General features: G+C 36.7%; 1 protein-coding gene across 3 annotated transcripts in view; it reads left to right on the plus strand.

Moving 5' to 3' along the window:
- NLGN4X (neuroligin 4 X-linked) overlaps nucleotides 1-14,831 on the plus strand; it is a 246,436-nt gene that overhangs the window by 125,402 nt on the left and 106,203 nt on the right. For 2 of the 3 annotated variants that reach the window (XM_006114116.5, XM_075915432.2), the window contains exons 3-4: nucleotides 1,533-1,592; nucleotides 4,180-4,332. In XM_006114116.5, coding sequence (XP_006114178.3) covers nucleotides 1,533-1,592; nucleotides 4,180-4,332 — 213 coding nt within the window. The remainder of the gene's footprint in view (nucleotides 1-1,532; nucleotides 1,593-4,179; nucleotides 4,333-14,831) is intronic. The other variant, XM_006114118.5, reaches the window with a different exon arrangement.

Consider the following 14,831-nt stretch of genomic DNA (forward strand, 5'->3'; position numbering starts at 1 on the left):
TGCAAGTAAAAAAAAGCTGTTTGATCAAAAATTGAGTCTAGATAAACATTTTTTAAAAATAGACTATGCTTTTGTTCAACTCTATTCATTTAAAACTTCTTGAAAACGAACCTGTGAGTACATGAAAATATTTAAATGGTTTAATATCTGTGGAAACCAAAGTTGCCAAGTGACATTTATAGAAAATGGGCCCTTGTCCTGAACTCAGTCAAGTCAGTAGAAGTTTTACCACTGAATGCTAGAGGTGCATGATTGAGCCAAATATGTATTCATCATAAATTAAAAAGAAAATATATTACTATTGCAGATATTGCAGTATATTTCATTGTGATATATTCATTCTTCCTATATTAACAAAGTACATAGCTCCACTTCAATCTGAATAGAAAATATACTTCCCAACAAAGGCAATAAAGAGCTATTTCAGGTAGCATGGTGAATTAGCCTATTAATAAGTCATCTTTAGCAACCACATTTCAATTCTAACTTAGAATGGAAATAAATTTTCCATTGTATTTTAGTCTATAACAGATAACTGTTTGGTTTTCCGGTTGAACCTCTCTGGTCAGGCAACATGCATGGTCTGGCATGACGTTAGTTTAGCCAGATGTCCAGTTATCATGGGTGTGGCAAAGTTTCCCACGTCCCATAAAGTTTGTTTACACCACAAATTCTGGCTCTTAGTATTCTGTGCTATTTTTTTTGCTCTAATTTATCCCTAAATGTCTTCTAAGAGCCCAGTAAACAGTATAAGTGTTGGTAATACAAGTGTTTATTATTCTTAAGTAAGCCCCATGATGAATAATTATGGTTTTACTGTCATGGTAAGTAGCTATTTTCAGTTCATTTCTGACTATGTAAAGGCCATTCAGTATGCTGTCATCTGACCCAGGGTTACATGGGGGCTGATTCCATAGCTTGAACTGAGTTTTTCTCAATGTATTTCTTTAGTCTTTCAAATTTGGTGTCTTAAATGTCTTTTTGCTTACACAGGAAATAGGATTTAATTAATAAAGGGCTTTCTGGTTTGTCTCTAGTAATTATGGTTGATATTTAAGAAATCAGGGAAGAAATTTGATATTTAAGAAATCATAATCAGGATGACTAAAACATTATAATTCAGAAAGTGAGTAAAAGGTGATAATTTCTGCAAGTTTATGGGAAAAATAAAAATATCTCTTTCTTATAATAACAGATAATTTGGTGGATTTAATATTTTTGTTTATATTACTTTTTAATTGCACATTATTTTTGTTTTTTCAGCAATGTCTTTTAACCAAAACAGCTTCATTGTCATACTATATACTAGAGATATACGTATATTTTTCAAATAATATTTTGAATTTGTTCTTCTTGACATCTTACGTTTGTGTGCAATTTGCATTTTTTTTTCAAATGTAACAGACTTGACTTTTTTGCGTTACATTTTTTTATTTTTTGGGCTAGTGTTTATTTTTTGCTTTTTAATTTTTGAGAGCCTGCTGTTTTTGAACTCTCTTTTTTTCCCTTTATTCTCCTCACTATGACCCCAGGAGCCAACACAAAGAAAAGCGCAGATGATATAACCAATAATGATCGAGGTGAAGATGAAGGTATTTTTTGTTTTTTTTTCCAAAGCTCAACCCTGATGCATGAACATAAACTTCTTTTTATTTTTATTATTATTTCAACATGATTTTTCTCCTTATTTGACAAAAGTGCACTACAATGTGCTTCTTTATTTTCTTCTTATTGAAAAAATGTTTCTTTTTTTTCTTTTTAAAATCTAAATTAGCATAGAGATTGCTGCAGCTCCCTTCAGAGATAAATATAAAAGTTGACCCTAAATATGTGTGAAGTAGATAACATATACATATATTTTATTTATAATCACTTCCCTCACTCCTGCATAGGAAAAGAAAATGGAATTTTAAAACATGCATGTGTTCTTCGTCCTTTCTACCGCAAATATATTTTGTAAGTTCACTTTGCTTTATGAAACTCATGAAATAGCACGTTATTTTTACCACGCTTCCTTCTCTCTCCCAGATGCGCAAACTGTATGTGAATGAAATTGCTTTGAAACTCATTTGTGGTGTTTCATTTAATTTTCTTATCAGTACATGTTTTGTTACTAGGACACACAAAAAAGGAAGTCTCTTGATGATCTTTCACTATTTTCTCCTGTAATTAGCCAGTTTTCCAAGCCATATTTTAGCTGTCTGAAATCAGTGATGATTTTTTCAACAACCTCCTGGAAAGTTGGATTGGATCCATTGACAGGAAATGCTAAAGTTCACAGGAAGTAGCATTAAAAGTGTTACAATGAGATAATTTTGTTTCCTTCTTTGGCAAAAGAGTTATTAGGATCTCTTAAACATAGAAAGAAGTCAAATAATGTCTCTTTTTATTAATCTTTGCTTTTTACTTAAGTTATACTATCAACTATCATTGAAATATTCATCAGATTTTTTTAAAATGTCTAAATTACTCACATTAGTTACTACCTCTGAGTTAGAGCTCATGTTGCAGCCTTTTTGTAGTTTGAGAATAGCTGGTGGATATAATATAGTGCAGAAATTTAGCCCAAATTCCTCTTATATCTGGCCTTTTCCAGGTGTTATCTCATGTCTTCCTCCTGTGTTCTTTTATGTGAATCCCAGCTCAAATAGCTGTTTTACAGCTCTCTTCTCTGTTTTCTTTAGAATCCTGTACATCACAGTGAAATAAGCTCCTAATCTCAATTTTTCTTGAGAGTTCAGTCCTGCTGTATTTACTCTAACCTTTTAAAGCAGAGTAACTCACCAGTAGCCCTCCATTCTCCCTTCTTCACTGCTATAATATATTGTTTTTCCAGTAAGGGTACCAGAACTAAGCACAGCACTCTTATAGAAGCCTCACTAGTACAAGATTTTATGATCAGTTAAAAGAAACAAAAACATTTTCTATTCATTTATGAAAGGTAGATAAATATGCGACTGTAGTTAATCTGAAAGCCTATTCTGAGGATAACTAATATCCAAACATGCACAAAGGAGGGAATAAATAGCTTATAAACTTTTAAAAATGTATATTATCACTTTAGATATAAACAGGTGACTAGTAGAGTGTGAAGGATTGCTTATCTTCTTTTTTATCTAGCCTCACTCCCATTGATGTCAAAAAGTAATACTTTCTTTGACTTTAATGATCCAAGATCAACCTTTAGGTAGCACTTAATAAAAATAAGTGAAGATTAAAAAAAACAATTATTTTACAAGGCTTTATGTTTTTTAAGCGCTGTTCTTGATATTCTGTTGCCATTAAAACCATTTTGTTTCTTTTATATGTCAAGATCTAGTCTGACTTTGCACAAAAGCAAATGTTCCATCCAGTGTTTCACTAAATACAGTACAATATGCATCATTATGCATTGTACTTTTGTTTAGCTATAGACTAAAACAGAGAACTCCCAAGTTTTAGTCTAGATCTTTACCAACAAGATCATCCAATTTGTCACTTTGATTAGGCACAATAAGCCACTAAAGTCTTTATTTTATTTGGGAACAAAATATTGAAGCTGAGTACTGTACTAGGCTTCTCCTATGTATTAACTCCTAGACAGGTTTGAATAGGAGATGATTTGCCATGTTTTTATTTGGTTAATTTAATGTTAATATGTTGTCAGTTATTGCATTAGGAAATGGAACTTTATACTTTCCACAAAGCTGTCTCTCAGTGGGAGAATGAGAACACTAGGTGAACGGTATTAATTTGTGGTTTATGTATTGGTTTATCTGGATTATCTAGATTTTTTATGTTTTAATAATATCCTAATAGTGACCCCTGTTACTGTGCAATTTAATTTTTTACTGACACTTCTAATTTATCTGACAGTTTAATTTTTTACACAGGTTAGTGCTTTCCCCATATTCTGAGAACATTACATATGAAACTGTATTTGGAAGTAACAAATAGCAAAAAAATCACCCTGTTTTCTCAACTTCTTAAACCCACTGAGCATTTAATGTTGATCACTCTGAAGTGATGCAAGAAAAAGTAGAGGAGAGGAAGCCTAGCTGACTGAAAAGCTATAGCTAAAATTGAAAATATGGGGAAAATAAAATATTTTAATAACACTTTTGTGAAAAAGCAACTGCCTGTTTTGTTTCAATATTTTTTATTACTTTATTGTATCTTCCTTACTTGCATTTTTTTCAGACATTCATGATCAGAACAGCAAGAAACCCGTTATGGTCTACATCCACGGGGGATCTTACATGGAAGGTACTGGAAACATGATTGATGGGAGCATTCTAGCAAGTTATGGAAATGTCATTGTTGCAACCCTCAACTACAGGCTAGGGGTTTTAGGTAAGTGATTCATTTTTTAAAAGAAAAGCACTAAATGTGCATTGGAGTAATTAGATGGAGTTTCCATTTAACTAGCTAATTTGATTAAAATGTTTTATTGCCGATATTATCGATTGATCTATGGCAACTTCTTTTAAGAATATTTTGTGCAATTTTGTGTTGTAAAAGGGAATATACTTGGTGGATAGCTCATAAATCTAAAATGTCATTATGACATCATTTTACTTCCCTTGGTTTAGTGACTTTACCAGTTCTGAGTTATATGTATTTTCATATAAAAATGCCTCTATTTAACATATAAAGAAGGATTGAATTCAGGAAGAAGCATCACTCATCAGAGTTCTAACACTGTGTTAAATAGACAAGAGGTGTTTAGCTTTTGGGGGTGTTTTGTTTTGGCAGAAGTGGATATTTTTATTTTTTCTATAATAATACAGAATATGTTCATTTTGGTAATGTTCATTGCAATCAAAAAGGTCTATAACATCAAGAAGTGATATCAGTTTTTATAAATGCTATGGAATGATTTCTCCACACAAGTGAGTTAATATGTTGAATGACGTTACTTTTGCTGCCCATCAGCGTGGGCAAAGGCAGCCTATCCAATGTGTTGGCATAATTTTGAAATGTTAGATTCAATAAAATGGGTTCATTTGAGCAATGATATTACTGAGCACCGAACTTTTCTTTTTTCTTCTTTCTGTTACTTTGTTATGTTCCCAAATGCAAGGAGCATATTCCATTTTTCAATATAAAATGAAGGCAAACCTTTACTCATGACAGTAGTCTCTTTGACCATCTCTAGAAAAACCATTTGACTGAAAACAATAAAACATCTAGTCTATGGATACATAATTTTTGCTACAGTATACATATCTTCATCTTTTATGACCCATAAGGTAAGTCACAGTGATGTCTCTAGCTGTGATATTTAGTGGGCTCTTTAGTATTATATGTTACTATCAACTCAAATTTGTGTATATTTGTTTTTAGTGTGAAATGGAGGAAGGTGGGGTTTTTTTGTAACTTGTTCATCTGTTGTACTACTGATATGTTTAAGATGTTTAGCAAATAGACAAGCAACAAAAATTTCCAGCTACTCAGGAGAAAGGAAACTTTTCCCCATGCTTTTTCCCTCAATCTGTTCTGTGATTTTAAATATGAAAGAAACGTGTCTTAACATCAGATTCAGCATTAAAACTTAAAGCTATGACTTATAAAAAAGGCTTCAGTGGACATATACAATACAGTTGGGGGACATAAAAGCACGCAACATAATTCAAGCATAAAGAATAGCAAGAAAATAAGTGCACAGTTGTGAAGATGGAGCCCTCTTTTTAACTGCACAGGGGATATAAACTGTGCTCCTAATCCTAGGCAATGGGTTCCCCTCTGTAAGGAATTATGAATGATTGAACAGCTCTCTTTGTAATGTTTAGTTTTTTGTTTCTTACAAGTCAAATTACTCACGGATTAAGATGAAAATATTTTAGAAAAAATATTTCTCACTTTCTGGAAATGGAAGAATCTGCCACATTTGCCTCTATAAATTTGAACCTATCCTATTTCCTATATTTAGATGGAAGAAAGATGAGAGAAGGTGTTTTTATCTTGCTAGGTTGGTATGTAGGCAAAGGGTTATTTTTTTTAATGTAGAGGAGCAATTCATTAGTATGACAATCTAAACAATATGGGCTCATCTACACTGGCCCCTTTTCCGAAAGGGGCATGTTAATTTCACAGGTCGTAATAGGGAAATCCGCGGGGGATTTAAATATCCCCCGCGGCATTTAAATAAAAATGTCCGCCGCTTTTTTCCGGCTTTTAGAAAATCCGGAAAAGAGCATCTACACTGGCCCCGATCCTCCGGAAAAAAAGCCCTTTTCCGGAGGATCTTATTCCTACTTCAAAATAAAAATGTCCGCCGCTTTTTTCTGGCTTTTAGAAAAGCCGGAAAAGAGCGTCTACACTGGCCCCGATCCTCCAGAAAAAAAGCCCTTTTCCGGAGGATCTTATTCATACTTCAAAGGTAGGAATAAGATCCTCCAGAAAAGGGCTTTTTTTCCTGGAGGATCGGGGCCAGTGTAGACGCTCTTTTCCTGCTTTTCTAAAAGCCGGAAAAAAGCGGCGGACATTTTTATTTAAATGCCGCGGGGGATATTTAAATCCCCCGTGGATTTCCCTATTACGACCTGTGAAATTAACATGCCCCTTTCGGAAAAGGGGCCAGTGTAGACGTAGCCTATCTATATAAGGAAATGAAAGGGTTTACAAAACATACTTTTGTACTTTAACTTGTTTCTTTTCCTATGTGCCTATAATCTTTCTAATGATACAAATCATGCTATTTTTTCGCAAAAGGCCTATGTTTGAATTGAAAGAGCAAAATGTCCATTCACAATATGCATATAGAACCTGGTACATTCAGAAAGCAAATAGAAGTGGGAAGAACTTCCTTCTCCTTGTACCATTGTGTAATCTGACTGGAGCCCTTGAGAGAATAGGTAGCTTCTGTGAATATATTGGATGGAGAACAATTGGAATGGATGTTAGGTCTACTTCAGAGAATTCTGTATGAGTGCTGGGTGGAGAAAAAAAAGAAAGAATCTGTATTTCTTCAAATAAATGAGCTAATAGAAAAAGTAAGGCTCCTCCTTACTCAACTGTGAAACAAATATCCTTTTCTTTTTCTCTTAGAAATTGAGAGTCATGATAATCTCTGAGGCTATATCTACACAGCTGTGTTATTTTGGAATAACTAACGTTATTCTGAAATAACATAATCCACGTCCACACACAAGCTGTTATTTCGACATAATGTCAAAATAATGAGCTGGAGTACTGCTTACTCCTAAATCCTCATTGTATGAGGAGTAAGGGAAGTTGGAGGAAGAGTACTCTACCTCGAAATAACTGCTGTGTAGACAGCGCCAATAGTCGAAATAAGATATTTTGACTTAAGCTACGCAATTAGCATAGCTCAAGTTGCATAGCTTAGTTTGAATTTAGCCCTGCTATGTAGATGTGCCCTGAATGAGAATGATCTGTAGAATCTATGTGCCCCACATGAACACCAGGGAAAAATATGGCATGAGAGTTACAGATCTGCCCTTCTACCACTTGCTCTCTGAATAAAACAGATTGATATAACTCTGGAAAGGTTGGAACTTACATTTCCTCTTTCTGTCTCTGGGTAGACCTATTAGCAGGTTGGGGAGTGGAATCAAGGTTCTGTCTACCCTTCCTTTGCTCTTATTTGATCACAGTGGGGAGCAGTGGGAGTGAAGGTTGCACTCCATAGGTTACCAGGAGCCGCAGTGTGAACAGCTATAATGTGGTCGTTCTGTAGTTAGGAGACCTTTACTCCTCTCTCTATCATGTTTTGACTAATCAAAATCTACCCCCTATGAACTACCCAGAAATGATAAAAGAGAAAAGCTTGGCTGCGGTCTCATCTTTGGTTTCAACTTAGATCAGAAGGACTATTGCCTTTATAACAATTGCAGTTGAATTCCAATTTTGCAAACCACTTAGGATAATTGTGAATTAAATGGAACAGGGAAATTAGGCAAAATGGAGCTCTGCAGGAACTTAGTTTCATCTCTGTTGTAGCAGTGACATGCTAGAAGTTCAGTAAATGTGGAAGTTTGGATTTTAGATTCAGTAAATCTAGATTTTGGAGTTTTAATTTTAGTTGATTCCTCCTGTTTATAATGCTAGAAGTTATACCTGGCATTTCTTAGATCCTTAATTCAAATACACTTTTCTTCATTTAAATCATTGTTCTTGGGTGAGGTTGGGAAAGAGGGGTTCCGTACGCAGGCTGCTTCAGGGAGAGAGGACTACCCCAGCCCTCTCACTGCAACAGCCTGGGGCCAGGTGAGGTATGTTTGTCCGTGGCTGCTGTAGTGGGCACTGCTGGGGAAGCTTGCATGTCCCCTGTATGGGGGACTGGCAGATACACAGACAGACATACAAACACATATAAACTCTCTGAAATATATAGTAGATAGCTGACTCTTTCTCAGTGTTTGCACCCTGCTGGCCCAATGGGGTTATAGCCATCTGGGTCCCCATCTCTGCCCCCTTGCTGCCCCCTGAGATTATTCTACATATAACTACCTCCTACCAGATACCCCCTTTCCATTTTATGAGAAACAATCAAATTCCAGGAACATCCCATTATCTTGACATAACCAATCCCTTACCGTAATTTAAGTTATGATAAGAGGAAGCTGCATACCAAATTTGGTGGTCCTAGCTCTTATAATTTAAGACAAGTTCTTGAACAAGCAGACTCACAGATGTTTGGACAGACAGGTATACAGTTCTAAAATATATAGTAAGATGAAACTTTTGTTTTAACAGGAAATGTGATATCCTTCCCTACCTATAAATTCTTTGTATTCGTGACTTGTTTTCAATATTACATGTAGCAGATATAGAGTGGGGATTACTACTATTAGACCATGTCTACACTAGGGGTGCATCTAGACTACATGGCTCCGTCGGCGGAGCCATGTAAAGTAGTTTACTCGACATAGTCAATGAAGCGGGGATTTAAATAATCCCCGCTTCATTATAATAAAAATGGCCACCACGCTGTGCCAGCAATCAGCTGATCCGGCACAGCGCGGCTGTCTAGACGTGGCGCAGTCGACAAGAGATGCCTTTGTCGACTGCTGCGGTATACCTTGTGAAACATAGGCTTTCCTTGTCGACCATGCCACGTCTAGACTGCCGTGCTGTGCCGGATCAGCTGATTGTCGGCACAGTGCGATGGCCATTTTTATTTTAATGAAGCGGGGATTATTTAAATCCCCGCTTCATTGACTATGTCGAGTAAACTACTTTACGTGGCTCTGTCGATGAAGCCATGTAGTCTAGACGCACCCTAGAAAATTATTTCAAAATTACTAAATTCGACTTAAGAACTCTCAATTTAACAAGTTCAAATTAGCACGTCCACACTTCAGGGAAGCCTTGAAATTAGGCAGGCTCCTTTAATGTGGACATACTGCCTTTGACTTAGAGCCCCAGGAAGCACTGGGGAGTAATTAGTTTGAATTATTCTGGAGAGTAATTATTTCAAAATATTGGCACCAAAGCATTCACACTATCATTATTTCAAAATAACTATTTCAGTATTAACATTACTCCTGATGAAAAGCAGGAGTTCAGATTTCGAAGTCCATGTCCCATTGGTTCAAAATAACTGGCTTGATAGTGTGGACGCTCTGCTTATAAATTCGATCTTAGGGGGGTTATTTAGAAATAAAGTCCTAGTGTAGACCATGGCTTAATGTTTTATTTTGTAATGACCTGAATAAGTTTGTAGTGAGTCATGTAGATGGAAAGTCCTGAACTTGTTTGTGAAACAGTGGAAATGAGCTCCAGTGAATGTGAGTTCCAAAGAGACTTAACATTAAGAAAAAGATGAATTGCCTGAGCTGTTTTTATTCAGTTTAATTTAGAGCAGTCTAGGCAATGGTTTCATATGTTTGTAAACAAAAATATTCAAGAGCATCCACAAAAGACAATATGCACTAATGTAAACTTAATGTTTTTATAAAAGAGTGACATGTAAATCTTGTGTTCTAGGAATATGAAATGAGTTTCTTGAAAGTAGCATTTAATGAAATGCCTAATGCAATATATAAAACATGCTCAGAGTTGGAAATAATGAATTCCTTTTTACATTTTCTTCCTCTAAGGCACAGCAAAACAATCAGATAAAGTATTTTGCCTTTTCTCTACCTGATTTTTGTCATATACTTCAATTTTAAATGTTCTCTCCTTTAAACAGAGTTCTCTTTTACTTGGGAAAAATCTGTATTTAGTCATGATATTTCATACTGAATGGACAATAAAAATAAACCATGACTGGGTTCTGCATGGTACTCAGCACTCTAGAAAGTTGCTGAGTGTCATGAGCTCTCACTAAGTACCCTGTTTCTAAATTCAAGACTCAGTCCACTAAATGGTGAATATTATGACCTATTTAGAAATAACTGAACAAAAGAATACATGTGCTTTGTAAAATGTGGGTTTTAACCATTCTGGAAGCTCCCATCAATTGCAACTGACAAATTAGTGGGCTTCCTGAGAGAAAACTGGAGAGTAAAATTCTACTTTGCTACTATTAGTATGTTGTAGAAATTTGGGAGCTTATTTTCCCCAAGTCATATATATGACCAAAGTAAAACAAAACTCATATTTTCAAATCAAAATGACTATTAAATAGCTACATATAGGGAACTCTTAACATTCCGTTTCATACATCTCTTTTATATAATGCTATTTTATGAAGAAATGTTCTGGAAGTGATACCCATTGGTATGCTTCAGAAAACTGTTCAAGTTAGCAATGCTCAAAAAGGAACCTGAATTTTCTTTTCAAGAATTCCCGTGAGCAGCCAAAATGTACAGCTTGGATTATATGCAATAAGAGATTACACTTAGAATCTTCTTTACATATAGTGCACTACAGTCTCCTTTTTGCTGACAGTTTCATACGGTATCCTATGGGTGTGTCGGACTTACTTTTTAGATCACTTTCTTTTTTCACTTAACAGATATAATAGTAATACAGTTTGAGAGAATTTCTTACGTTTTTTTTTAATTCAAGCCTTGCATTTGTTCTAAAGCTAAATACTCAGTTTAAGTTTTAAGAATTTTCAGATTGAAGACAGAGAAAGGAGATAAGAAGAAAAGCACAGGTCAAGTGTTTCGTTTAAAAATGAATACAACTTTTTTCTAAAGACCTGTTTTGTAGCACTGTCTACAGCTTTTCTTCAGAGTCTGAGCTTATGGCCTGATTTCTATGCCCATTTAATGCTATGTCTCTTCTACAGGGCCTGTGCTGGTATAGCACACTTCCACCCCAGCCCAGTAGAGATCCAGCATAAACTGACAGAAGAAGATTTGCTTACATAGTAACCCCACCTCCACAATGACATTAGATAAACCCACAGAACTACTCGTCAGTTGGCATAGTTGCATCTGCACTGGAAGTTGCTGGCTTAACTATGTTTGCTAGATGTGATTTTTTTTTAATACCTGGAGGTGAGCCACATAGTCCAGAAAGCTTTGTAGAGTAGACCAGGATTTGCAGTTCTAACAGGGAGGAAGGCCTTCTCATACATGATATGTGATGGCCTTCCTATATCTCCAACGCAAGTGTTTAGGGATAATTGGGCTGATTATGTCATCGGGAAGTGGGCAAAGCTGAACTGGTACAAGGAATTGGGTAATGAATTGCTAAGGGCATGGGGCAGTGATAGATAACCACCTCACATGAGCAAAGTAAACAATAAACAAAGTAATGGCCTGCCCAGATCCATACTGCCTTTCACAGAAGGCAGGTTGTTTTAAGGTGAGTTATTATTTATCATTACACCTAGAATCCCTAATCATGGACAAGGATCCTACTGTGTGAGCACCATACAATCAGAAAACATAAAGATGGTCCCTGATTTAAGGAGCATATAATCTGTGTACAAAGACAAGAGACAGCTGATGGATACAGAGAGATTGAAGATTATAAGTAAACAATGAGATAATATTAGCATGATAGGCAGTGGTCTCTGCTGACAACCAGCCTAAGGAATCTCAAGTTCCATGTAGGCATCACAGCAAACAAAACAAGAGTTTTGAGGAGATGGTAATGTGAGGCTAACAATGCCTAATCCAGCAGTTCCCAACCACCAGCCCATAGCTGCTGTGCCACAGTGGATCTGGGGGCCAGGCCTGGGGTACACCACTCCTGCCATGGCTGTTGCGTGAGGTGTGTCCTGCCCAGTCTCTCAGCCAACCAGCACCAGGCAGGGACGGGGTCTCTTCCTGGAAATGGAAGATCAGTGCACTGCATGGTGGGAGGATCATGCAGAGCCTGGTATAGAACCTTAATGAAGCTGTGACCTGGGCAGCAGTGCTCAGCTGGAGGTTGGGAGGTAGTGTAGGGCTAGGTGAGAAGGGTGGGACAGGCACTGGTGGTTCTGGGGGACTGTGGGGGTGGGGGAGATCTAAAAGATGGGAGGCTGGCACTGGGGATCCTGGGGGCTCTAAGAGGTGGGGCAAGGGCTGACACTGGAGGAGACTGGGGCTTCTGGGGTGGGGAGCTAACATTGAGGTGCTTTGGGGACAGGGCTAATATGGGGGATTGAGGCCTGGCACTGGAGAGGGCTCTGGGGGGGTTGGGTGCAGTGGGGCTCTGGAAACAAGAGGCTGGCACTGGGGCATCTGGTGGTGGGGGGTTCTATGGGGTAGAGAGTTGGCACTGAGGAGTTTGGTGGCTGGCACGGGGGGGTGTTAGGTGCAGGGAATTCTGGGATCAGTGACTGGTAGTAGGGGGTAGTGGAAGGGTGTGGAGCCTCAGGGGTTAGGGCTAGCACTGGGGGGCTCGTGGGGTTGGGGCTTCTGGTGTACCATTAACATTTTATTTGCATATTTGCATATTAATTATACGTATGATGAATATGCAAATAAAATTGTACTGAGCCATCAAAAGTTTGTGAATGGGTTTGCTGGTTCCCAGTATAAAAAAGGATGAGAGCCACTGGCCTAATCTTTGTTCCTCTGTCTAAATCAGAGGTCTCCAAGCATTTTTAGTCCCTCACCAGTCTTTTGAGACTGCCGCTAATAGTGTCAGTTAATGCCAGTTGTCATGGTGTTTTTAATGACCTGATGCAACACCTCAAGTCTACTTGACACAGACTTCCAAATTCTAACTCAAGTATTCTTACGGATGGTATAAATTTGCATTGATGGTTCATGGTATAATTTCCATTAGCATTAGCAGAAATGATATATGTTGTTTGAATGCTTGAATCATATTTTTGTGCTATTATTTTGATCACTGTATAGAAACAAAGAAATTAAGAGATGTTCAAAATTCACAGAATCATCATCTTACCTCATTAGATATCTGGGTTTGGTATTTTTGAAATGTTTTCTTACTTACCATTTGGCTTGCTGATATTTGTTTCACTGGAATGGTGGAGATGGCAATATGCGTATGAGTTACTGTAAAAACAAGTACTGACCATAGTTTTGTGAGATTTTTAATATCACAAGTATTCCTTTTACATAGTGAGTGTATGGTAGCAGAGTGATACATCTCTAGTAGCATATGCCATTGTATTCCATTTTCTTACACGTCTTACAGGGTATAATGCTCCTGACAAGCTTTTGAAACCTTCACACAGTTGCTTAGTTGGTCCTGAATAGCAAATTAACAAGCTTGGCACTGATCAAGAATTTTTGGCTGGAGGTCCCCATTCCTGAGTGCAGCCAATTCCACTTTCTGGGAACAGTGGACTAGCCCAGCTACTCATACCAGATAGAGTTAAAAACAGACAAAACCCTAGACAATCCCAAAAGAGGAATCTTTCACAGACATGTGTCACATGAAGTGGAAAGTCTGACATTAGAATGACAATAGAAAAAAGGATCTGGCTCTGATTGAGTGTTGAATGTTACACTATGAGTACCTTTATATTTCTCTCAGAACACACTAATTCTTTACTCTAATTCTTTTCACACTTTCTTGACCCATGTCTTTTTCTATCTAGATGTAGATCTAGATATATGTTTGTATGTATGGGCCAAACATTTCAAAATTGACTGCCCAAAGCTACTATCCTAATTTAATATTTAGGCACACACATAAAGGGGCCTCATGTGCTGAGCTTCCATAATGCTCTTTGAAGGGCTAAGTTGCAGATATTCAGCACTTTTGAAAAGCAATCCACTTTTATATAGGTGCCCTTCTCTAGACTAAGGAGCCTAACTTCTAATATATCTTCAATATTAAATTAATCTATTGTTTGACAAATGGGATCAGAGCAGTGGTCCTTTTTAACAAATATCTTCCCATTATCACTTTTCCAGTTCCTGATGCACCAGGAACAAAGCTCATAATATATCTGGCCAACTGCGTTGTGCTATAATAAAAGAAGAAAGAATTTCCTTTCTGCCATATTCAGATAGGTAATCTATTGCTTGAATCATCAGCTATAACTTCTCAGAGTCACCTCTACAGGCCTGATGAAAGGTAATATTGCCTTTTCTTTCACTGGGTGCCAAATTGTGTCTCTAGGTTGCTTAAATGAAAATATGACTACATTATTATCAATGCAACAATTAAGCAAGTGCATGAATGTTTCCAAAATTTGTCAGGAGCATTAAAGCTTTACATTGTTTTCATGTTTAATGATGCCATGGTGACAATATTAAGAATACTTTTGATAATATTATATAATATAGATCACTCAGAGCTTTACCACTGGTAGATAAGATAAGATAAGATAAGATAAGATAAGATAAGATAAGATAAGATAAGCATTATGTGACCATTTTACTCTTATGAAAATAATTGCATTTTGGCACATTACATTTTTGCATAATTCAAACCATATTAGACAACATTTCTTCAACAATTCCAGCTATTCACAGTTTGTAGGACTGGCAATTAGGAAAAGTTGAACATCTTTGTACTTA

The sequence above is a fragment of the Pelodiscus sinensis genome, chromosome 1, assembly GCF_052426305.1.
Source record: "Pelodiscus sinensis isolate ZL-2025 chromosome 1, ASM5242630v1, whole genome shotgun sequence".
Taxonomy (NCBI): domain Eukaryota; kingdom Metazoa; phylum Chordata; order Testudines; family Trionychidae; genus Pelodiscus; species Pelodiscus sinensis.